The sequence below is a fragment of the Diabrotica undecimpunctata genome, chromosome 4 (assembly GCF_040954645.1).
Source record: "Diabrotica undecimpunctata isolate CICGRU chromosome 4, icDiaUnde3, whole genome shotgun sequence".
NCBI classification, from domain to species: Eukaryota; Metazoa; Arthropoda; class Insecta; order Coleoptera; family Chrysomelidae; genus Diabrotica; species Diabrotica undecimpunctata.
The window spans coordinates 159,859,161-159,886,650 of record NC_092806.1 but is presented as its reverse complement, the minus strand read 5'-3'; the positions used below and the strand labels follow the sequence as shown (position 1 = coordinate 159,886,650).

Here is a 27,490-nt window from a genome sequence, read left to right as displayed (position 1 = left end):
GCTTTTTCCTTGATAAAATAACCACTTACAGGAATTCTTCTTTCAATTAGTTCCTCAATCCAAATTGTGACGGCTCTTTCTGTTCTTTCTAATAATACATCCCTTGAGTAAGATGAAAATATGGCGCTTAATTTTGTACCAGAAATTATAGCGACTTCATTCTTCTTAATTGCGCTTACAGTTGATTCGCCTAAATTAAGCGATCTAAAATTGCAATTTTCGTTTCCAACGAAACTGATTGTCTTTGATGTTTTTTTTTTTTCATTGGGCCAAATACAATCTTAAAAAAAGAAATAAAAAAAATTAGACTTACGATATTGAGATGACAAAAACCTCTTCTAATGAAAAATAAAACTTTACGACACTCACTTGAAATCTTTCAATCCGAAAACCGTGCTGATTATTATACTGCAACTTGGAATCAGCAAAATTTTAACGAAGCACCGCTAAGAGAAAAATTATTTTAAAACAATAACAGGTTATACCTTTCAATGCGAAACTAGCAATGATTCTAATAGGGACATCATATAACAAGGGAATCCCCGAATTGCAAAGGCTCACTTTACTGACATCTAGATGTGAATAGTTATTATGTAACTATAATAGTTAATAATAGAAATTTTTGGATGAATTACAAACTGTACAACTAAATTGCATAAAAAGAGGCCCTACTGGACCCCAGGTTTTAGGCGTGGGTAGCTTCCATGACGATTTGCCGATATCGTTCTCGATCTTGCGCGGCATGTAATAATTCATCTGCTGATCCATTGACGAATGTTTCGGAGCCATGAGTATTTCTTCCTACCAATTCCGCTTTTTCCGTCGATCTTTCCGTTGAGTATCAACTGCATTATCCTGTATTTGCTTCCTCTCATTATATGCCCCAGATATTCGAGTTTTCTCTTCAAACTACAAGCACAAGGACCGTGATGTTCTGAACATTCTTCGACACCATCATTTTCTTTTCAAAGAATTCTGCTACTGTCCTCGCCTCAACGCCATTCATATCCCAGTCTGGTTATGCAAAAATCATCAATTTCACGGCAAAATTTTTCGCAGATATCTGAAGGTTGTAAGATATAGATGGGAGTTACTAGATGACGAATAGATGAAAAGGTACTCGTATTTTTACCTTGCGTTTTTTTTTAGACAATAATTTATGGTTACAATTTAATTTTTTGTCTATAAGTTTTTTCCCTTATATTTTAAATAAAAAATATTTTTTCCATAGTTAATGTTAAACTGTTTTGAGTAGATAAAGTATCACTTTAACCGTAAGGGTAGATAAAGTGACTCTTTAACAGCAAGAGTAGATAAAATGTTTTAACTTTTTTTTATTCAATAAAATTTACAAATTCAAACACATTAAGGATTAAAAACAACTGAATATCCCTAGCAACGGAGCAACATAATTGCGATTTTTGTGCTAAAAATTACAATTTTCTTTGAAATTCTATTTTTCACCTGAACTTGAAGTCTTGCTATAGAAAAAAATGTTGTATTGCACACGACGATAAAATCGCATTATCTTCTCGAGCATAATTAGCGTCTCGACTGACGTCTCGACGCTAAAAAACGCTCTCGAAGATAAAGTACAATTTTATCGTCTTGTACAATAAATAACTATTATCATTTTTTTATATCACGAATATCTTTATTTTTCCGTTTTTTCAATTAAAATTAATAAATAATTTACGGAGATATTTGCAAAAAAGTAGTTTTTTGCACTAATTTGTAAGTTTTATTAATTTTTTTATTAACAAAATAAAATGTTATTAATACATTTGAACATCGAAGAATTACCGTCTTTTAAATTTGTGCGAAATTTCCCTTCGATCGGTCAAATAGTTTAAAAGTTACTTAATTTATTTATCCCCCATCCCATCCCATCCAATGGCGCTACAGCCCAAATCGGGCCTTGGCTTCCTTCAACAGGCTTCTCCAACCATCTCTATTTACCGCTGTTCTTTTCCATGAACGCGTTCCCAGGCAGTTCCTGGCATCCTCATCGACTTCATCTTCCCATCTCTTTTTAGGTCTAATTTAATTTATCCCTGAGGCTAATTATTTAAACTATTGAACTTGCCCTATGAATGATGCTAGACACATTTAGCAAATTTCATAGGATTCTTTAAGACTTAAACTAACTCAGAAGTTAAATAATGCATATTGAGTTTTTATTGAAATTATTTACAAAATAAACGTGTCTTAAAAGCTTCAGATATATGCGAAACATTTTTAGACCTTTTTTTTAACCAGACTGGGCTAACAACACTGACTTCTAAATTACTAATATCTTAAAACCGTACGTTCTATGCATCTCTAATCAGTAGCGCACCTAAAATTTGCCTCTGTGGAGGGGGGGGGGTGGGTTTGGTTGGTCACCGAATTTTTTATATGGATGTAAATGATAATCCATTTTGAGTCCGTAAGATGTGTGAGTAACAGTGTCGGAATAGGGTCGTGGGGGGGGGGGGATAGGTCGTGAGGGCTCGACACTAGAGATGTTTCCGTTGAATCTTTAATTATCAATCTGACTAATAGTGATTGCTCTAGTTCTTCATCATTCGACGATTTTTCTTCAGGCAATAGTTAATGTTTTGACCTTTTGTGAATGTCGAACTACTTTTTTAATATTGTTTCATATTCGCACCCTCAGTGCAAGACTGCAGTAACTCAAAATTTTATGAAAATGAAGTAATCATGTAATTCGATTGTAAACATGCATATCTATCCCCTGTAAAACTTTAGTAACTTTCAAATGATTAACCGGCCAAATATTACAACAACAACAGTTTAACTATTTTGCTTTTTTGTACATAAGTTCCGTGCAAAACTGTTGTAATTCTAATGTAACAGAGTTACAACAGTTTTGCACGGAACATTGCAATGGTTTCGATGACAAGCAATGAAAGGCACGAAAATAGTAAGATATTTGTTATTTTAATATCTATCTCTGTGGTGTTTAATTTTAATATACAGCGTGTTTACGTAATCCATTAACGGCCGAGACAATAAACAAAGATTTGCGAGACCAATATATTCATGTAAGTTTTATGTCCTTTGTGTGCCATTATATTTTTCATAAAATGTGTGCGATGTTCGACCATTTATTTATTAGATTGGATTAAAAACACATAAATTAAGACTAATTATTTACAGCCAAAAAGTATTTTTTCTTATGAAAGGAAATACAGTTATCTTAAAACTTGTGTATTAACAATACTGACAGATTAAATATATCTATTCTTAGAAAAATTGTTTTATAAAAACTTAATCCCAAATTGTATTAAATCTTCTTGTAACCTTCCGGGGCGATTTTCTTATCATATATGGTCCCCCCGTAATTCCCAACTTTTATTAAGGTAGTGAATTTCATTCCCTTTGTTAATCACTGTACTCAAGGTAGCCTAATTTGCATATTTTTATTATAGTCCTTTTGTTTTGAATTTAAATAAAAATATTGAAAAATTCAAATAACTAAAAAGAAAGATTTGGTATACTTATGCCATTCGGGTATGATACCAGAAGCTCACCATAGTTTTTATAAAAATATTTTGGCCAAAGATGATATACGAGAAGAGTACAACAACTAACACAAAATGTGTCTACACTTTTTCCATGCAAAAGTGTTGTAGCTTTAAATTTCTAATACTAAATGTGTAGTGATTAACAATTTTCTCCGTGCAAAAGTGTTGTAACTTTGAAATTCCTAATTTTTTTTGCATTAATATTATTTTATTTAAATTTCTATTTTTGGTTAATGTAACATAGGCTGAAAAGCATACAAAATCATAATTAAATGTTAATTTTTCTTAAAACTTGTGTCTTATTTCACCGACATTAGCACGAAAAGAAACAAAATCGTGTTTATCTCGAAACTTACTTATTTTGACTTACTGCAGTCTTGCACTGAGGGTGCGATATGTAAGTATATAATAGGTAAGTTAATGTTGTACATACATTGTCAATACATACATTATTTAGCTATAAAGTCACCTTTTGCTTAAACAATTCATTAAGTAAATGCTTAGTACTCTTTTTAAATGAAACATAATTGATTGCATTGATTCTCCAGCCCTCTAGGCTTCCCATGCCTGTATAACTAAATAAATATTGGCATATCTTCGTATGATACTATGTTGATACGTAAAATACGGACCTGTTCGTGGACTGTGAGTGTGAAAATACAAGAATAGTCGTCGCTTAAACTCAACGATCTCTTAAACGGCATTTAGTTCCTCGAATAGAACCAGAACGTGTCTAGATCTACCGTCTGAAACAGAAACAATAATTGAACCTTAGCGGGTACGGCTGCATGGCATGAAATCATTTTTATGTCATGCGATCCAACCGACATCTTTTCTCCTTGTTGCAATACCACTAACTTGTTATTTATTCACGCGAAAAGAAGAGAGTTCATTGGTTTGTTATCAGAAGTATACAAAGGAGACGTCAGAAAACATACATTTTTATAATTATGTTATATTTCTTCATATCCGTTGCCCATTTTGTATTTTAGTAGTTATAAAAAGCATTTATTGTACCGTGGAATCAGTTTTTCGCTGCCAGTGTTTTAGTATTCCAATGCCAAACGTCTGGGCTAGGATACCACTTCATCTTTGAGCTCTTCTTCGCTTCGAAACTCCTTTCCACCCAAGAATTCCTTAAATTTCGGAAAAAGATGATAATCAGAAGACGAGAAGTCTGGGCTGTAGGGAGGGTGCTCGAAAATGAAAATTTCTCATTGTAGAAGTTCTTGCCGATGCATGGGGCATCGTCGTGAATCAGAAACACCTTCGACAACATGTTACGTCGTTTATTCTGTATTGCACATTTTATTATTGGAATGGTTTTGAAATAAGCTTCTTAATTTATTATTTCACCCCTAGGCATAAATTCTGAAGTGGATTAAACCCTTAAAAGTTCCAAAAAACACTTACCATCAGTTTTCTTGTTTGGGTCTTAAATAATCTTTTGAATATGCAACATTTCATCACTGAAGATTCGTTCACTATATTTTGCGCATTACAGAATTGTTTTGCGCATTCTTACAGAACAAACACAAACCTACGACCACACAAGTAATGAGCCTAACACACCTAATGAAGTAACCAAATTTATCAAAAACAATATCAACCCCAAAATGGCTCCGGGATCTGACTTTGTGAGTGTCAAAATCCTTTTCAAGGTACCTGGTACAAGATGTATCTGGTAATTCACCAGATACATCTTTTTTTCCACTTGCTGATATTTTTTCTATTATTTGTTTAATGGTAAATATATGATCATGATCTGACCCTTTTACCAGTCAATTGGTATTTGTTCTCCTCTCCATATGACATTCAATATCTTTTTAAATATCTTTAGTAATAACTCTGTTGCATTTTGTCCCATCTTTTCATCATTTCACTTTTTATTCTGTCATATCCTGGTGTCTTCCCGTTTTTCATTTCTGCAATAGCTTCTTGCATCTTATTTATGGTTATAGGATCTACATAATCATCTTCTATTTTTTGGTTCAACAGGTTGTTTTCTTCTTGATAGCAGTGAGTTTGTAGAATCTCTTGGAAATGATCTATCTAAGGTATGATGGGGATAGTGCATTATCGGGGCAAGTGCAGAACATTATCATAAAAACCTATCACTTTTGAAATATGGGCTGCCATCTATTATTTGGTATCTTTAATACCCGTGACAACAGTCTTTAACAACAGCGAGCTGCTTTATTACGTTTCACTGATGTTATAGGTACGGTAGTGTCACTTGTGTTTTGCAACTTCTCGAGCAAGGTCACTGATAAAAATTAATTCATTTATATCTACCGAATCTGTGAACATCTTTATATTATTTTTGGTAGGTAAGTATCTTAGGCACAATAGTTTATGATAAACATAATATATTTTTTAAATATTTACTTTTTGACAGTTTTTATTGTTGTACCGCTCTTGCCCCACGTATTTTTAAAGTCGGGGCTAGTGCGGATAAAATTGTGGGGTAAGAGCGGCACATATTACGCACTTGCCCCAAATCTCACACAGTTTTTCTTTATGCTTTTAGTTCCACCATGGTGAGAAATTACATTCGCAGAAGTAGCAGGGGCAAAGGATATACGAAAGAGAGTTTAAAAATTGCACTATCGGCAATTAAATCTGGGCAAATGACTTTATACCGAGCTGCTAAAGTGTACACAATTCCAAGAAGTACTCTCCATGATCACCTTAAAGGTAGGAGAGGACAAAAAAGTTCCAGCTATGGAAGAACTCAGGACATTCCTCAACAGGAAGAAGAAAAACTAGCAAATGGCCTTCGTACTATGGAAAAATGGGGTTTTGGCCTTTCTAGAAAAGAAGTGTTGCAGGTTGTAGCTGACTTCGTCAAAGAGAATAACATTAAGACACAGTTTAAAGATGGTAAACCAGGAGAAGATTGGTTTCTTAATTTCAAGCGTAGACATAACCTCTCTATTAAAAAACCCCAGAGTGTTGAATTTGCTAGAAAAAAAAACCTTGACCCATTCCTGATCTACAACTATTTTGATTTACTTGAAAACGTTATAGAAGAACTTGGTTTACAAGAACGCCCGTCGCAAATTTGGAACTTGGATGAAAGCAGTTTTTGCACAGATCCGTCAAAAACAAAAATTGTCGGACAAAGGGGAGCTCCATCCACAAGAACTATTAGTGGGCCTGGCAAACAAAATACAACTGTTCTTATGTGCTGCAGCGCAAGTGGCAAAAAAGCACCTCCGCTTATTGTCTTCAAAGGTAAACATGTTTGGGACCAGTGGACTGCTCCGCGTGGCACGGAGTTTTTAGATACTACCTACGCTGCCACTCCTAAAGGGTGGATGGAGACAACTGTATTTAGAAACTATTTTGAAAACAGTTTTTTAAAGTTTATTGGTTCAGAACGACCGGTATTAGTAATTTACGACGGACACGCGAGTCATCTTGGAGCAGATGTCATAAATATAGCTGTTGAAAACCATATTACGATACTTAAGCTCCCTCCTCACACCAGTCATGTACTCCAGCCCTTAGATTTGTGTGTATTTAAATCACTGAAGACCCGTTGGGATGCTAAACTTGTTGAATGGCAGAGAAGAAATGTGGGGGCCGCTGTAACAAAAAGTATGTTTTCCAAGATGATAGGAGAAATATGGCAGGAAACCAGGCCCGAAATATTAGTGAGTGATTTCATTAAAGCAGGAATAGTTCCGCTGAATAGGAATATTATTCAGCAAGATTTATTTGACCCAGTGGCTCTCCAACGTTGGCAAAAAACCCGTAACGTGGCTAGGTTTGATGGTCCTGACTTAACTTTGCCTAGTACATCAGCAAAAAATATTGAAAATCCAATCACAGTCGAAGCACAGTCAACTTCCAGCTCGACAGATATACAAACATTTCAAGAAACTGAGAAGATTCTGGATGTTTCATTCGAAAAGTTGTTATTGAGGTCAACCAAACGTGAAAACAATTCTAATTCGAAGAAAAGAAAACGCGTGTGCTTGGGTGCAGAGGTGATAACAAGAGCCGATGTTGAAAAAATTTTAAGTTCAAATACAACAAAAAAATATAAACCAGAAAAAAAATTAAAAAGATTTACAAAAAAAAAATTGCTGAAAGCAGTTCCGAAAATGATAATAGTTCTTGGTACAGTGATTCAAGCGAAAACAGAATTGTTGAATTTGACGAGCTAAGCAAAAGTGATTTGGAAGAGTTTGATGAAAAAAACCCTACTGACAAACTTACATTTACCAAAATACAAATTGGGGATTTTGTATTAGTAAATTTTCCTGGAAAAAAGAAAATGTTCAAATATGTTTGTTTGGTGAAACAACTGATCAATGGTGATGAAGCCGAAGTAACAGGCTTGAAAAGGCTCACAAATAAGTGCCATTTTATTTTAAAACCCAACGATGTCTGCACTATTCTACTGTCGGACATAGAAACAAAACTACCTGTTCCAAAAATATCAATAACTGCTGATTACGAAAAGTATATTTTTGAGACTGCACCTGAAGTGTTTGAAGCATAGCATAAGTATTTTTTCCAATTATTATTATTTTTTGTTACTGTTAACAGGATTTATTCATTCTGGTACGTTTAGTTTATGTCTTTATTTTAAATAAATATTTTTCAGTCAAAATATCTGAAATTGTTTTGACTCTCTCCTAAAAAATATTTCGTAGCATTTTTTTCTTAATATTTTATTAAAGTTAAGCATAAAGAATAAAAATTACATATATGTAGGATTTCTGCACTAGCCCCGTATGGAACACTTATTATTATTAGCAAAAATAATGGCACATTCTGCTCTTACCCCGGATCAGTGGGGCAAGTGCGTAACATGTACTTGCGAAAAAAAAATGTATAGGCAAATTTGGTAGGTAATGTATTTTTGTTATCTAAATAGTTTTAATTGGTCGGTTAATAATCACAATTATACTACAGAAGTTTAAAAAAATCTTAATTTGAAAGAGGCAGTTTTTGTAGTTAAATGAATATTAACTATGAATTTTTTCGTTCGCACTTGCCCCATCTTACCTTATCTGTTTATTATTTCATTTTCTTCTTTGAGTTCTCCAGTTTTATTCTTTATTTATTTATTCCATGAAAGTACAAATGTCACTTATAAAAATGCTAAATATACAATTACAGACACTCGGCGAAGGCTATGTGGGTCAAATTAAAAAAAGTATATAATACAAACACTAATATAATTACTTTAACACATTAAAAATTTTTTAATGCGAAGATGAGGTTCAATTGTGCAAACAACTTGTATATGGTGTGCAGATATTATCAATATTGATATTTATATAACAGAAAGAAAACTTGAAACTTATTATATAAAAAAAGGAAACAACAAAAAATAAACAAAATGTCAGTGTGAGGAGGTTAGAAAATGGTTCTCATAAATTAGATTTTTTAATTTTCGTTTGAAGGCATTGATGTGCATTGCCTTCACTATGTCCGGGATAAGGTTGTAGTACTTTATTCCTTCTACCATAATGCTTCGTTGTCCTGCAGTTATGTTCATTGCTGTAGCTCTAAGGTGGAATCTATTTCTTACGTTATAGTTGTGAACACTTGATAAGTGACAGTTGTTTCTATATTAGAGTGAAATTTTCCAAATACAAATACATAAAGTTTCCAATACAGATAATAACAGCATGTGATCAACTGTATCAAAGGCTTTCCTCAAGTCAAGCGATACAAATATACAAGATTGGCCTTTATCAACTTTATCAATAATATTTGCTATAAGATCAGCTGTTGCTGTTGTTGTGCTGTTACTCCGTCTAAATCCATATTGGCCGTTATATAAGAAATTTTCATTATCTAAAAGGTGCACGATTCTATTATTTACACATGTTTCGCGAATCTTGGATAAGGCTGGTAAAAGTGAAATGGGTCGATAATTACTAGACATTGAGGAGTCACCTCCTTTATATACTGGAACAATTCTGGCCACATTTAGGGCACTGGGAACACTTCCTGTAGTGAATGTTAAATTTATTAGAGTACTTAAAATAGTTGATATCTCACTCTTGAACTCTTTAATAGTATCACTGATAACTTGTCTAGTACACATGCATTTTTATCCTTCAATTTATTTATTATATCTTCAATTTCCTCCTTTGTTGTGAAACTCCAAAAAAACATGTTGTTTATTAAGGGTGGTCCTGGTGGAACATATCCAGAGGGTTGAATGGCCTGAGCAAGTTCCGAACCAACTGTAGCAAAGTAGTTATTGAGCTTGTTAGAGATGAGGTTAGGATCATCAATAACTAAATTGTCTATTATAAGTTTCTAAACAGTTGTTGGTTTTTTTGTTAGCTTCTTATTATGTATTAGGGTGTTTAGCATACTCCAATTTTTTTTGGATAATTTTCAGCTGCTGTTATCTGAATTTGATAAAATTCTCTTTTTCTCTGTTCAATGTTTTCTGTGAGTGTCTTCTGAGATGTTTTATAAAGTTGAAGTAAATAGTTACTATTGGGGCACATCTTAGACCTTTTGTAGTGATTGTTTCTTTCTTGCACTAATTTTAGTATGTCAACATTAAACCACAGGGTACGGGGGTTTTTCGAAATCGCTTTTTTAGTTTCAGTTTTTGTAGTTTTTAGCTTTATGTTTTTATGTCTTGAATTTTTTCTTTTTTCATTGATTTTAAAACTCCATAGAATAGTATCCGATTCTCTTTACTGTTTGTTTCCATATTTTCTTTAAATTCTGTCTATTTGCTCTTTTGTAAGAATATTTTCAAAGCAATTTTCTTTTTTTTAATTTGTTTATTTATTTCTTTATTCCACCATACAGTTTGCTTCCTTTTATTACCCTTTTTACTGATTCCACACACTTCTGTCACTGTATTTATTATATTATAACCTCTTTGAAGGAGTTTCATAGTTGTTTTACCTTTCGGCCCTCTATTTTTTCTTTAGTATTTTCTAGCTTTTGATTTGTGGTTATCTGGTACTTCTCAGTATTTTCTTTATTTCTCAATTTATATAACCTAAAGTGTTCCTCTAATACATAAAAAATCTAGTAATTTCATCATCATCTTGGTGCTACAGCCCTTAGAGGGCCTCGACCTTCTCAAGCTTTCTACGCCATTCTATTCTGTCCCTCGCTTGCATTTTCCAGTTGCCGACTCAGATCTTCTCGGCATCTTGTGTTACCCCGTCCATCCACCTTAGCTTTGGTCTACCCCGTCTTCTCATTCCTACGGGTTGCGCTGTTAGAATCTTTTTTATCATGTTTGACTCAGGGGCCCGGGCTACATGTCCTGCCCACTGCAGGCGGTTTCGCTTAATTGTAGTGGTAATATCTTTACCACCAAACGTATGCTTGTAGATATTCTGCAGTTCAAAGTTATATCTACGCCTCCATACTCCGTTCTCACAGACCGCTCCGAATATCTTGCGTAGCACCTTTCTTTCAAAAATGGATAGAGCGGATTCATCTGTTTTCGTTAGCGTCCATGCCTCTGATCCATATGTGAGAACGGGGACTATCAGTGTTCTATACAGCCTTATACGAGTTTTTTGAGACAGACGTTTGTTAGCTAAGTACTTTGATAGACCATGATAACACCTGTTTGCAATTATTATTCGCCTTTTTCACATTTCCAGCTCTTGTGTTTGTGTTAGTCGCCATGAATTTGGTTTTATTTTGATTTATCTGTAACCCCATTCGTTCTGCTGCTGCTACTAGCTCGGTTAGGATTTCCGCAGTTCTCGCCCTAGTTCTTGTTATAATGTCCACGTCGTCTGCATATGCTAGAATTTGGACTGATCTATTAAATATTGTTCCCCTGCTATCTAAATTAGCGTCTCGTACAACTTTTTCTAAGGCGACATTAAAAAGCTGACACGCCAGCGCATCTCCCTGCCTTAACCCCCTATGTATTTGAAATGGGGTTGACGAGTCGTTTTGAATTTTAACTGCTGATAGCATCTTCGCCATTGTCACTTTTATCAAACATATGAGTTTTTTTGGAATTCCCAACTCATTCATAGCGTTGTAAAGACTTGGTCTTAAGACACTGTCATATGCCGCTTTAAAATCGACAAAAATATGATACATATCTATGTTAAACTCTTGCGCTTTTTCGAGGATCTGTCGTAGTGTAAAGATCTGGTTAATGGTTGAACGTCCACGCCTGAATCCCGCCTGATATTCTCCTAGAAACATTTCAGTATAAGGCTTTAATCTCTCGTGCAAAATATTTGACAATATCTTGTATGCTGTATTTAGGAGAGTAATTCCGCGGTAATTATTGCATTTAAGTTGGTTTCCCTTTTTGTGTAACGGGCAAATTAAGCCTAAGCTCCATTCTTCAGGCATTTGCTCCTCAGACCAAATTCTACAAACAATTTCTCGCATCACCTTGGTGAGCTGCTCTCCACCGTGCTTAAATAACTCTGCTGGGATGCCATCGCTACCTGGGGACCTATGGTTACTTAGTTTTTCTATAGATATTTTCACTTCATCTACCGAGGGGGGTTCCACGAGTTCCTCATTTCGATATTCCAGCTCTATATTGTTAGTAGGTTCCCCTTCCAGCAACTCTCGAAAGTGCTCTACCCATCGTAAAAGGATATCCTCTTTGTTGGTAAGTAAGTTACCTTCCTTATCATTACAATAGTTGATTCTTGGTTTGAATTCTTTTCTAATACTATTTATTTGATGATAGAACTTTCTTGTTTCTCCTTGACTCATATGGCTTTCGAGCCGTTCTAATATGTCATTTTCCGAGTCTCGTTTCTTTTTTCGGTGTATGCGTTTTTCCTCTCTCCTTAAGTTTTTGTATCTATCTATTGTTGTTCTAGTTTTTCGTTGTTGCATGGTCCTAAATGCCTCGTTCTTCTCATCTGTCAATCTAGTAATTTATCGTGGTTAAATCGATAAAGCAGTCTAAAGTAATTAACAAAAAATCAATAATGTACACAAAAAATCCTTTGTTCCGTATGTGTTAAATTTTGACAATTTATAAAAAGTACTATAATCTTCCCACAGTAATGTTTATGGGACAACAATACTAAAAAGCAGATCCAATTAATTAAAATTAAATAACCGACGAAGTATTTAGGTCGGTCGATAAAAACCGATTGTTTCCAATCAAAACATAACATATGAAACGAAAAACAAAACACCGATCAATCAATCTCCTCAGCAACTTTTCTTTATTTCTACGAAGCGGATGTTATGCCCCGAGCCGATGATATATCAAAGAATGCAGCTCCAGATGTACTTTCTTTAGCTCGAGGGGAATTTTTTTTAACTTTACGAGATTGAAGATGATATCCGATACGTTCGTTAAAGAGTTTTTTGCTCCGACGACGCGTTTTCCTTTTTTTGTCCAAATATAGATTGCGTTACACCGACAAGGAATTGAGAGAAAGGAGAAATGGAATGTGGCGTGTAAATTAATCGAAAAAACACACGCATTTTAATGTGCATACTTTTTTCAAACCAGACAATCTTTAATAAATATACGAAGGCAAGAAGGAAAGTACTCTTTCTCACATAAAACGATGATAAAGTTGCCTTCATCTATCTATCGTCCGTCGGTAAATTCAAACAAATACGTCCCTTAGTCCAAACAAATTAAGATATTTTTTTACCGCCAAAAACGAGATATTTTAATAACCAAATACCGCTTTAACCCTTTCATTACTGATTTCATTGTAGCTAAATAAAACTGTTTAAAATGACTTTAATGATATTCCTTGATACCTAGAGACCTAACAAAGCGAATGATTTTTTTTACATTGTTGCGTGTCCTTGTATCCTTAGAAAGGACATGGGACATATATGTCCCATTATTGTTGAATGATGAGATAAATAAATACCATCAGTCAAGAAACAAACTTATATTCAAAATAAAAAAAGTACATTACACAAAAAAAACATTATTTCTTATGAATGATGTGGTAAAAACAATTTTTGCATAGAGGCACGCTGTACAAATAGTCGTAGTTCCAGTTTCTGATTTATTTTGTGAACATCTGTAATTAGCATAATTTTAACTGGTAGCTCCGACCATTCCATGGGCGTGCTCAAGATTAATTGAAAAATTACTTTGAATAATTGTAAAAAATAAATGAATTATTTCAGTGTTATAAAGTGTTATGTGTATGTAAACAAAAGTGACCTCTTTTATCACACACTATATTAGAACTGACTGGCCTACATTAAAAAGAGTTTTAAAAAATTCACATTTTTTTTTAATTTTTAAAAATTACAAAAGAGAAAAAGAGTTTTTAAAACCGTCTAAGGTATGTTAAATAGATGAATAAAAATATTAATATAAAACTTACAGCTACTTGTTACAAATCCAAATCAGATTCAGAAGATGAACTTTCAGAACCAAGATTTATAATAACTGGCTCGATCATTTTATCAGTAATATTGTCCAGCTTCCACATTTTTTCCTCTTCTTTAATAGTGTGATTTACTGCCTTTTCCCAGTTTTCAGGTTTTACATTATTTACGGCCTCCAAAAACAACTGTTTAACATCATGAATTTTAAAAGTGGTATTTTTTCTTGAAACTTCACTCTTTATCTGTGCCCATACCAGTTCAATCAGGTTTAATTCACAATGATATGGTGGGGATCTAAGTACTGTCATTCCACGATTTTTGGCAATTTCATCAATTTCGTATTTTTTAAATTTTTCTTTATGAAGGGCACACAACGAATAAAGTTCCTTTCTTATAGATCCGGGATGGTACGTAATATTTTTTGAACTCAGCCAATTCTGCAAGTCTTTTTTTAACCACTTGGTTGTGGGCAGTCCTTCTATAAGTCTGGAGTGATAACTTGCATTATCCATTACTATTACACAGTTCTTAGGAAGAAGATCTATCATTTGTTCGAACCATTCTTGAAAGACATCAGCGTTCATGTCTTCATGGTAGTCACCGGTACGAGTTGATTCAAAAGTTAATAAACCACCTTCAACAAAACCGTCTGAACTGCCAATGTGTACTATTATCAGCCTGCGTCCCTTTCCTGATGGTGGGTTTAAACCAGTAGATAAGTTATTTACAAAAGCGTGCCTTTGACTTGTAACAGTTTCATCCTGCCAAAATTTATTTGGTGTATGACCCTCGTTGATCCATGTTTCATCAAGATAAAATATTTTTCTTTTTTGGTTTCTCATTTCCTTTATGGTTCTTAGAAAATGTCTTCTCCATATGACAATATCGCTTCTTTCTAATAAAATAGACTTTCTGGGATTCTTTTTCCAGTGGAAGCCTATTTCTTTTAAAAGTTTCCATAACGTACTTCGACTCATTTCTGGGTAATCCTTATCATCTCGAACTGAGACAAGAACTTTATCCAATGTTGGAAATTCTTGTCTAAAGAAGAATTCCTGCACTTTCCGTCGAAGTCCTTCTTTAAAATGATATTCTATTTGAAATATTGGTTTCCCTGGAGCATTACGTGGCATTTGAAAACTACCACATTTCTCTTCTTTAATAACTCTGTAAATCGTAGATTTCCCAACACCAAGTGTACTGCTAACTAACTCAACGGTCTCATCAACACTTTCACATAAACGTTTGTCTGTAAATGATTTAAAACAATTAAATATTAATGTTTTTTCATTAACTGTTAAGAGGATCAATTTTTCGGCGTTTACACGGCACTTCCAAATTTTCCATAACACTAGTATACACAATAAACTGCACCTTGCAACTGAAGTACCTACTTTTAGTGAACTGTTAAGAATTTTGAATACGCCACTTGGACCTTCCTATATACAAAATGGAAAAACCCACTATCACATTTTCTGTGGAATAAGTTTAGAAGGTATTATCTAGTCAATTACTGTCGTAGATTCCTGGAATTAAAGAATTAAATGTTTGATTGTTGAAACCCTTACTTCGTGGAATGCACTCATTTCAGATAAAATAAAACGTTTTATTTTATCTAAAGAATTAAACTTTATTTTGCAAATAGGCAAAGAATTAAACTTTATTTTACAAATAGATAAAATAAAACGTTTTATTTTATCTACAGAATTAAACTTTATTTTGCAAATAGGTAGGTACTTATTAAACTTTTATTGGTTATATATAACCAATAAAATAAACATCTTACATTTCTTGCCAATTCATTAGTACTTGTTAACCTCCATCACTCCGACACTGGCAACCTTATTTAGGGATTAGTAACCCTCACAACTATAGTATTCTATTCTGCTCCAACCTTTATACCTGGTGGTCATACTCAATTTAAAATTGTTTTCCTATATACTTCTGTAAACTTGTTGACAAATATCTGTTTTTCATTGAGTCACCCGTATCAACAGTTTAGGGATTTGCATACATAATTTATTGTTTTATTATACTCTCATACATAAAAATACACTATAATTCAAATAGCTGTTTTGTTAGTGGCACCAGAAAATTCAAAAGTGAAAATTTTGTACACTTCTTCTATGCAAATAAATCTTGTACATAATCCAAGAATTTACAATAGCGTACATAACTAATCTATAAAAAAAACTTTTCTTCCCCATTTCGCAGATTTTCGGCCCATATCACATGTGCTAAAGTTTTGATCGGTGAGATCTACTCCTCCCATGAAATTATCTGCTTCTGGACAAGTGAACTTAGTGTTTTATCCAGTTTTCAGCTTTCTGTTGATAATTTCAACAGTTGTACTGTGACAATTGGACATCAGCATCACTTCTTTCGTATCTTTCCATTTAGTAGTTAAAATTCCTTCGGATGAAACTAAAAACTCCATATCACCCCGTAATATTTTGTTATTTTCAAATTTGGCTATGTTTAGTTTGTAAAGTTTGTTTCAAACAAGAAACCACTTCCATCGATGTAGTATGTTTTTTATGTCTTACCATTAGTTCAGGAAATGAAGCTCGAAAAAAGTTAAAACCTCGCAATTTTTTCGTCCTGCATGTATTGAGTTGAAATTTTAAGAGAAGGTAGGTGATAGCCCAAGGATCAAAATCTATATCGAACCGAAGTGCGCTGAAGGGTTTTAGGTGTGAAAACTACCCCTAATTGCCCAAAAATTATAAAATAACATATTAAACCTGAATATGGGTAAGATTTGGTTTGAATTAGTTAAATAATGATTATTTTATACTTTTGAATAGAGTTCCATCATATTTCAACCCTTAAAAAGCAACCCTTGTTAGAGATTAATGTAAAAAAATTACTAATTCTAAAAAAATGATTTCGCCTTGGATCGATTTGGATAAAAATTTGGATTTAAGCTCAACTCACCCTCTGCTTTATAGTTTATGCCATGCCGATGAACCCTGATTGTTCTTAGGGGTGAAAACTACCCCTAATTTTCAAAAATTGTAAAACAACATTACAAATCTTAAGATGAGTGAAATTTGGTTTGGATTAGTTAAATAGTGATTTTTTTATACTTTAAAATACAATTTCATAAATTTTCAACCCTTAAAAATCAACGCGCACGTGCTACTTCTTTTAAACCTGAGAAAACACTGACGAGGAACCAACGAAATATACACTCACACAAGAACGCTTAAAATTTCGAATGTATAACGCCCCACTACCTAATATACCGGTTTTGTAGATTATTATGCTCCGAAATGTACTGTACTATACTAATGGAATTTTCCGGAAAAAAAATTAATTGTTTTTTCACGTATTTCCTTCATTTTTAACGATAGAGTGTTTCTTCAAAAACGTTTTTGTAGAGGTTTTTAAGAGCTACAAGGATCTGTGAATTAAATCTTTTTGGAACCCTTGGTTTTTAAATGGGGTGAGTTTAAAGGGCTCGAAAAAGATGGTGCTTGATCGTAAATCGATGCTTTAAACGGCTATATCTCGCCAAATATTCATTGTACAACAAATCTAAATAAAGGAAAATTTTAGTCATTAAAAAAGCTACAATTTAGTACATTTTATTTTTTTCATATATTCAGTATTTTCGGGGATATTTAAAAAAAGAAGGGTAAAAAATATGAAATTGTAAATCGTTTCTCGCTTTAAGCTGTACTTTTTCTAAAACTAAGCATTTTAAATGGGTCAAACTTCTTGGACGTATTAACAATACATGTACAAAGAGAATTGCAGAAGGGTGAAGATCGATTTTAATTATGGGGGTTGTTAGGGGGTTGTTTTCATCGATTTTTTCGTAAAAATGAGGTATTGACCTTATTTTCATCATAACTCACTCAATTTTTGAGCTAGAGTCTTTTTTTTATGATAGGTCTATTTATGCTCTTTAAAAAAGGTTCTATGAGTTTTCTTCCAAAAATGCATCATTTTCCCGATACTTTACTTTGAATCTTTCAAATTTGGCATTTGAAGAAAACCGCTGAACATTGATAGGCCGTATTTCGGTTCCTATTATATCGCAAAAACATTTTAAAAAATGAATTGTATTTGTCTTTTTAAAAGCTACAAATTTGTTCTCTACAACTTTTTTGATAAAATGCACCATTTTCGAGTTATTCGCGAAAAATCGATTAAAAGCGTCGATTTTTTCGTCTAAAAGTTGTTACTTTCAATCGCGAATAACTTGAAAAACATCAGTTTTACAAAAAAAATGTATAGAACATTTTTTGTTTAGAATCACTTTTTTAATCGAAACCTGTGGTTAAAACGTGAGAAAAATTTTTCACCCCCGAGATGGGGTGTCAACCACCCCCAAGGCTTTGGTTCGATATAGATTTTGATCCTTAGGCTATTACCTACCTTCTGTTAAAATTTCAAGTCAATCCACGCAGGACGAAAAAATTGCGAGGTGAAATGTTTCATTTCCTGGACTACATGTCTTTCAGGATTATTATAGTAGGACTTAAACAGCAGGAATAAACAGCGATCTCTTGAAATAGCTTTTCTTATGAGTAAATTCGAAAGTGATTCGTTTTGTGACCTGTATTGTAAGATGGATGGTACTTTATTGTAACACATAACCATAGTACAACCAATCACTGTCATCATTTTGTACATAACTATTTTTTTCGTGTTTAATTTTATATTTAATATTTAGTATTGTTATCCCATTTTCTCTGGGTAGGAATTTCTCTTTTCGGACAAAAGTTTGTATTTGGTATATTCCATTGTGCAGTCAATTGATTCCTTTCAGACTCATCTTCAGATATTTCCGCGTTATCAGAACTTTCTTTGTCGGCTGTAGTGATGTTTACATCCCCACAGTCAGGAGTATTCTCAGGTACTTCATCAGAATCTGAAACAGAATCGTCACCAGGTACATAATCAGACTCTCGGGCAGCATAAGGTTTTTCCACGGTTTCGTTTTCAGAAATATTTGAGAGGTTTTCAATTTCTTCTTAAACCGTTCTTGCATCTTCGACATCTCTCCAGGACCGTTTTGGTTTACCCTCGTTTTGCTCTAGTCTAGACTGGATATAATAATAATAATAAAAAACAAAATACATGTTAATAAGTAAGAGAGCTTTTAGATAACAAACAGCCAACTGAAAGGATATATAGCTACATCGTCAGCTAGTATGTTTCTTTGTTAACAAAATTGTTAATAAATAGTTTGTTTATTTCATTAAGGATTATTAATAGTGTAATTAATATGATGTCCCCGTAATTATCCCTTTATCGTCATGGAGAAAAATGTTCCAAACATTTTGTGAGTCACTGTTGTACATAAAACGTATAATTACAAATTTGTTTGGAATGCTTTTCAATAATAAATATGTAATTATAGCGTATCCTGCATAGAACTGGTTAACAATAGGAGTTTTTGTTATCTACAAATAAATACAGTAAATATTTGCCATGCTTTATCAAAACAACATAAATAATGACATGAATACACAAAACTCAGTAATATTGTTACTTTACCTTCAATAAACAATTGCAAAAATTCGTCCATTCTTCTTTTGATGACTATTCTACAGTTCGAGAGTAGAAGTAGATTGTTGTGATACATATGAAGAAAAATAGGTTCACAGTCTAACACCAAAAAGTTTTAACTCAGGCACGAGTTGACACAGGCGGTTTTATGATCTATTGAATAAAAATCTTTATATTTCAAACATTTAGACCGCACTTTAGAAAAGTCACATATACATCCAGTATTATGTTAATCTTTTCAGGTCGTAATAATACAAAAAGCTTCTCTAAAATTAACAAAAGTATTAGTCTAGGCGGGATCTGTTTTGACTTGGACATTTTCCATAGGAAGCTATTTTTTTGCTGGAATCCCTTTAGGATGTGCCCAATATCGATAATCACAATATGCGCCAGTCGCAAACCCTGTGCTAAATTTTTTATTTAACAAAATCTGAAAACAATTGAAAATTTCTCGTTTTTTTGCTCCTATTTTCGTTTATAATTCGGAAAATATTGATCCTACTGAAAAAATTATAAGAAGTTAAAAGTTTCATTATTCAACTTTACACAATATTTCGTTAGCTAAAAATTGAAAATTTAATGTTTATTGTTGACAAAAAAGCAATAATTGGAAAAAAAGTACAAAAAAATGAAGTTAATCATTTAAATGTTTTCGACTTTCTAAACTTGACTTACAAGCTCCATATTCCGCCTAGAAAAACCTTTTAATATGTTTAAAACGTGTGCTAAATTTTGTTAAGATCGGTCGGATAGGTTTTGCATAATAATTTTGCAATCCAGCCTACTGGAAAAAAATCGCAAATTTTCAAATTTATAGTAGGCCCTAAATAAGGCCCTCAGATAGTTGCAAATTTTTTTACACTTAAAGGAAGGCTCAAACTTTCAAACGCTTTTTGTAAAATTCAAATCGGTTCACTAGGAGAGCCTAGAATTTTTTTTAAAGTTTTAAACATTTTTTATATATATTAGGCTTATAAACAAATTGAATAACTTTATGAGCTTTAAACATTTCAATTTCAAAATTTATAACTTAAAGAACATTAAAAGACGCTTCTTTAAAAAAAAATTCCTTCGGCTTACTGGTTGCCGAGATATTGAAGGTCAAAGTTGGCATACATTTGATGTGTAACCATAAGTGATATAGGGCTCGTTTTTAAACAAATACCCTCGTCTTGTCAAGTACTTTTTATATCAAAAGTTTTACGTAATGCGCTTCATGGCAACATCCATAAAAAGACAAATAAAAAACCGTTTTCGCGTAAAATGTCGCTCGGAATGCATGAGAGGTGGTGGTGGGGGACATTCACTCGAAATGTGAATCGGCTAGTTCAAAATCATAGCGCGCGCTAAAAATTGCATTATCTCAGCTTCTTGTTAACCAATTTTCCTTTTTTTTTTAATCGCTGTCTCGGATGACAAGGATTTCAAATATCATATTTTCAAATACCATTTTTAATTGCAAATTGGTAAATTTGCAATAAACAATTGTATGTTAAACAAGTAATTGCATTTTTTCTTCATGCATTTTTTTTGAGCTTGCAATTTATACATTGAAGTAAATTGTTACTTTTAGTAAACAAATATGTATTTATAAATTGTTAATAAATAATTTAAATTGTTAAAACAAAGGCGAACAAAAATTTTTTTTCATAAATAAACTTTATTTTGACTCAATCTTCAATAATTTTTTTTAAAGTCTTTTTCTTTTTTTGGAAGGATATGATTAAAGCTCGTAAAGTTATTCAATTTGTTTATAATCCTAAAAATTTGTAACAATTTTAAAAAAAATTCTAGGCTCTCCTAGTGAACCGATTTGAATTTTACAAAAAGCGTTTGAAAGTTTGAGCCTTCCTTTATTTGTAAAAAAATTTGCAACTATCTGAGAGCCTTATTTAGGGCCTACTATAAATTTGAAAATTTGCGATTTTTTTCCAGTAGGCTGGATTGCAAAATTATTATGCAAAACCTATCCGACTTATCTTAACAAAATTTAGCACACGTTTTAAACATATTAAAAGGTTTTTCTAGGCTGAATATGGAGCTTGTAAGTCAAGTTTAGAAAGTCGAAAACATTTAAAGGATTAAGTTCATTCTTTTGTACTTTTTTTTCCAATTATTGCTATGTTTTCAACAAGAAACATTAAATTTTCAATTTCTAGCTAACGAAATATTGTGTAAAATTGAATAACGAAACTTTTAACTTTTTATAATTTTTTCTCTAGGATCAATATTTTCCGAATTATAAACGAAAATAGGAGCAAAAAAATGAGAAATTTTCGATTGTTTTCAGATTTTGTTAAATAAAAAATTTAGCATAGGGTTTGCGACTGGCGCATATCGTGATTATCGATATTGGGCACATCCTGAAGGGATTCCAGCAAAAAAATAGCTTCCTATGGAAAATGTCCATTATGGTCTTAATTTCCATAGATCCCGCCTAGTCTATATACCAAAATGATCTTCCGTGATAAAGAAATATGGAATTGGAAACACACTGACAGAAAAACATTACTGGCACCATACTTGAGGTGACGGACACAGAAAAGATGATAACAGACTTTATGATAACTAAGAAAATTAATGCGATCATATAATATAGGGAATATAATAATTTTCTATGCTGATAGAGGTCAAATACGGTTCACTAATGGGTTAAAAAACTGTAAAAAACTTGCTAGCTACTTGGATTATTATAAATTTCAGAGAAAACTTTCCTGTAGCAACAGAAGTGTTATAATAGACAACAAAAAAACAGAATGCTACTGTATGGGACAACTCTCTACAGTGTGTCAAACTGAAGTATTTGTACTGATGGTCTGCTACGATGAAATCATAAGGTGGGCTATACATCGAAAAAAATAAATATCTTTACTGATCAGCTACAGCTCTTGCGGAGAAGACCTTCAAAATCTAATGAACAAAATAAAACAGACTTGTGATCAGTATGGATTAAAACTCAACGTTAAGAAAACTAAATATATGATAGCAAACAAAATTATATACAGGATGAAGGTATAAAAGTCGGAGATGCCACACTGGACAGAGTAGAGAAACTCGTGTATCTCGGCAGTAATATCAATGAGAGCTGGGATCCAACCGCAGAAATTAAAAGCCGAATAGAACAAGCCCGAGCTGCCTTTGTAAAAATGAGAAACGTACTTATCAGTCACGATCTTAGCATTGACCTTAGAGTTCGAATGACATCTTGCTACATCTTTCCTGTCCTGCTGTATGGAGTGGAAGCGTGGACTTTAACTGAGGCTATCCTTAGACGCTTGACAGCCTTTCAGATGTGGGTATACAGGCGACTACTGAAAATAAGCTGGGTCGACAGAGTTAGAAATGAGGAGGTCTTTAGACGGCTGAACCAGACAACACAACTGGTCAATATAATAAAGAAATGCAAGCTGGAATAGTTCGGTCACATTATGAGACACCCTGAAAAATATGATCTTTTACATCTGATCATTCAGGGAAAGATCCAAGGTAATCGTGGTCCTGGTAGAAGAAGAACATCATGGCTGAAAAATCTAAGGCAATGGTATGGAAAATCAACTACATCGTTATTTAGAGCTGCTGTCAATAAAGTCACGATAGCGAATATGGTAGCCAACATGATATCCAACTATCGATAACGGTCATGGAACTAGAAGAAGAAGAAGACAGATATTGGTGATAAAGAACTGTAAAAATGACACACGTCTATGACATGCGGCCGGTATATACTGGAAAAACAAATATGGAGTCATAAGTAACCCTTAAACTCCCCTTAAGAAAGGTGCTAGCTTTGGTGGAGTTTGATGAAAGAACAGGATTTGTTACAAAGGTGACACGATCAACTACCAGAGACAAGCAGTGTTTCGTCTGAAACACTGCTTGTCTTGAGAAAAGTTGGGAAGAAAAACAACGGCTTCATTTGGAAGTCCGGATATAGCATACTTCACAACATTCTTCTTCTTCGGGTTCTCTAATTCCTATCGAAGATTGGAAATCATCAAGGTTATTCTGATCTATCACAATATTAGAAGTTCGTAAAGTCAGGGCAGGGTCTTGGAATCATGGTAAGCGTATAAAATTGGTGGATACACTTAAATGGAGTTAAGAAAACGGGTTGTGGATGATAGTGATCCTTGTGATGATACTTGTTAATCAAAAATGAAACAAAACCTTTTTATGATCAATTAAGAGATATACTTAGAGATATTTCAACAAAGGAGAAAGTAGTCCTAACATAATTTGCAGAGTTAGGGCAAGATGTATGGAGTAGAAGATGGTTAGTGGTGCACTGTGTGGTAGACAGATTCCAATGAAACTAAAAGAAAATTTTTATAGAACTGCCATAAATCCAGATTTGATGTACGGAATTAAATTTTGGACAGATAAAAAGAAAGAGGAATAACGAATGCATTTGGCGGAAATGAGAATGATAAGATTGGTGACTGGAGTGACAAAAAAGGATAAAATTAGAAATGAGTATATTAGGGGAAGTCTAGAGATGACACCAATTGATTGGGCCAAGCATAGTTTAAGATGGCATTGGTGTTGGTATGATCCACACTTAGAAAATGAGAAATACCAGAACTAAACTAAAATGAAAATGTAACAACGAATAGAAACATAGAATCAATAATAGACCCAAAAGAATAGTGAAATGGCAGAAGAACAATGCAAAATCTGAAGAAAAGGATGTCGGGTACTAAAAATTAAACTCCGACAGAAAAAATATGTGCACATTGAATTAGAATGAAATTTCGAACAAAAATACTGCGAATTAAGTGTAATTTGCCATTACCTACAAAAGTAAGCAATTCCTATCACCGGCATCAATTAGATTTGTTTTTGTTGAAAATACCACATACTCCAAAGGTATTACTACTACAATTAAAGTGTCATTTCTGTGCATTAACTGAAAGAAATGATTCTTACGTAACGACCTCAAATGTCACTTATACCATCAACACAAATGTTGCATTCAGAATACAATAAAAGAGCTATGAGGTGCTGGTAAATTCTCCGTCACTGGAAGCTAATCAAAAAATGAAAAATACACACCGTAACACACAACTTAGAGCCGTAACCGTAACCGTTTTTTATGCAGAATCAAATGCACATCAATCCGTCAATGTTATTCTCCGACTGACCGATCACGCTCTTGCGTTTTTTTATTTTGCATTGCACATAAATTATTACTAACTTTACAACTAATAGTAGTACTTGGTACCTACTGAGGTATACCCATATAGAGATGGGAAGTTACTTTCGGGAAATGTTCTACTGAAATCGTAGGAACTGTATGGGACAAACCCAGCTTGTTCCATTTTTTTGAGTATAAACCAAATCTTTTGTTCTATATTATTGATTACATCTTCTATATGTTATACTACAGCACTAGTTGGGCCTCTTCCGGTCCGTTTCGTCTATCATTTCTGTATATGTTGGTTGGGAATAAGCCACAATGTTTAATTTTTGACGTTTTGATTTCCACTTTGCGAAAGTGGAAATTGAAACGCCAAAAATAAATTTATTTTAAACTTAAATTGTGGCTTATTCCAAACAGAAATAGTAAATAAGTGATGGATTCGAAAAATAATAAATTTTTAAGTAGAAATAACTTTTATTCAATAAATATTTAATAAATAAAAATTACACCAAAATGTCTACCTCCAACGTCTATGCAAATTTTTAAACCATATTCTAATAATCTTCTCTTATTCTATCTTTCATATGATCTGGCGTTGTTGTAAGCTTCTGGTACACAAGATTTTTTATATAGCCCCACATGCAAAATCAATTATTGACAATTCCGGTGATTGCGGTGTCCAAACAATTGGTCCTCCTCTGCCTATCCACTTTGCAGGAAAGTTATTATTTAAATGATAGTAAATCATACTCACATAATGTATGTAGATTACTAAAATATATAGATTTGTGTTGTGATCTAATGCAACCAAAGTCACTTGTTCATAAAAAGAAAATAAATTTGAAATAATCCTGTCTTAAAAAAACTCTTATATGACAGGCTTTTAGTCAATTTCGTCTTAAAGATTATTCCAAAATACATCCACTTTCGAACGCTGAATTTCGATTAACTAATCTGCCTTTCGACTGATTATATCCAAATGCCTTTTTAGTCATAGTACTTAAGAATTTGGTGAGAGGTTATGTGTTGCGGTAATTAAAATACACATAATAATAATATATCCTACATATATATCTTTATATATAAAAATCATATGTCACGATGTTTGTCCAAGCTAATATTCAAAAACCACTGGACTGACTGCAATACAATTTTGTGAAAGTGTATTTGTTGTTTCAACTTAGGAGATAGGATATTTTTTATCTCGATGAATGTTTGAATGAATGATCCTTATTTTTTTTTTATTGTAAATTCAAAATGTTTTATACGACTTCACCTCTACAGTTTTAGTTCATTTGATCCGTTTGTTCAGGGAGAAGAAGGGAGAGCTCCAGCACTTCTTAATGATGAATCTTTAAGAATACTATGTAAAATCTTCAATAATATCTATGACATAGACAATATTCCAAAATATTGGCTAGTTTCAGAATTTATTACGTTACCAAAGAAACAGGAAGCGAAAAAGTGCGGAGAATATAGGCTAATAAGTCTAATGAGCCATGCACTAAAACTTTTTCTTAGAAATATACATCGCAGAATATACAAGCTATCCGAAGACAGAATACAACACACACAGTTTGGATTCATGAAAGGCTTAGGTACGAGAGATGTACTGTTTAGTCTACAGGTATTATCCCAAAGATGCAGATATGTGACTTGCGATATCTATACCTGCTTTGTGGACTACCAAAAAGCATTTGACACCGAAAAATGATGGATGTTTTAACAAAAGCCCAAAATACTGGAACCAATCAGCCACAATAAGAACAAATCTTGGAGATGAACCGACGGAAGCGATCCAGATTCTGCGAGGCGTTAGACAAGTATGTATACTTTCACCTATATTATTCAACCTATGGACATATTTAGTGAAGCCTTGGAAAATTGGGAACATGAAATCCTTTTAAATGGAGAACGCCTAAACAACATCCGCTATGCAGATGACACCGTTATTTTTGCAGACAGTTTACACAGTTTACAGCAACTAATAAAAAGACTACAAGTAAACATATCAAAAACTAAATTTATGGCCATCAGCAGAAATAAAATTAGAGACGTCCAACTACTTATCAAGAATACACCAGTAGACCGAGTAAAATAGTTTACCTATCTTGGAACAATAGTAAACGAACAATGGGATCATTCACAAGAAGTAAAATGTAGAATAGAGAAGGCTAGGAGTGCATTCAACATGGCCAAACTCTTTAAAAGCCACAACCTTAAACTGGAGATAAAATTAAGGCGCCTACGATATTATAAAACAGAGTTGAATCCTGGACACTCACTGAAGCGATGGAGAAAAAACTTGAAGCCTTCGAGATGTGGCTATACAGAAGAATCCTAAGGATATCATGGACGGACACGATAACCAACGAGACTGTAGTACGAAGAATGGGGAAAGAAAGAGAGTGACGTATACGATTAAAAGGAGAAAATTAGAATATCTCGGACACATAATGAGAAACAGCACTAAATCCAGATTACTGAAAATAATCTTTCAAGACAAAGTATTCGGAAAGCGATGAATTGGGAGAAGAAAAATATCAGGGTTAAAAAACCTGAGGAAATGGTTCTCCACAGCAACAACTAACCAAGTTAAAACATCAATTAATAAAATAATTATAGCCAGAATGATCGGTAATATTCGAAACGAATAGGTACCAAGAGCTGAAGAAGATCCGTTTGTTAAACGGTATTTTATGATATTTTATAACTACATATAAAAAATCATAAAATGACGTTTAAAAAACGTCATTTATTGTTTTTATAACTTTTTTTATAATAAATCGAGAATGACTGAATCGATTTGGCTTATTTTGGTTTTGAAATAATTATTTAAAGTCCTAAGAGGGTCTAATAGGTGAGAATATATGATGAAATTATAAGGAGAATAGTAGAAACAACGGTTTTATTTTCCCATAACAACAGTTGCATTATACCCTTATACAAAATGTTTTATAAGACTCTACCTCTACTAGAGTGGTAG

At 33.2% G+C, this 27,490-nt stretch overlaps 1 protein-coding gene across 3 annotated transcripts in view; it reads right to left on the bottom strand.

The window, feature by feature from the left end:
• The window catches only part of LOC140440346 (uncharacterized), a 176,143-nt gene that overhangs the window by 17,203 nt on the left and 131,450 nt on the right, over positions 1-27,490 (bottom strand). Inside the window, exons 1-2 of one of the 3 annotated variants that reach the window (XM_072530793.1) lie at positions 24,417-24,537; positions 19,353-19,517 (exon numbers count right to left, since the gene is read on the bottom strand). The exons of the other annotated variants lie outside the window; for them this stretch is intronic. Of the exons in view, the coding sequence (XP_072386894.1) occupies positions 19,353-19,440 (88 nt within the window). The 5' untranslated portion in view covers positions 19,441-19,517; positions 24,417-24,537. Of the gene's footprint in view, positions 1-19,352; positions 19,518-24,416; positions 24,538-27,490 lie in introns of those variants that run through there. 3 annotated transcript variants of the gene reach the window in all.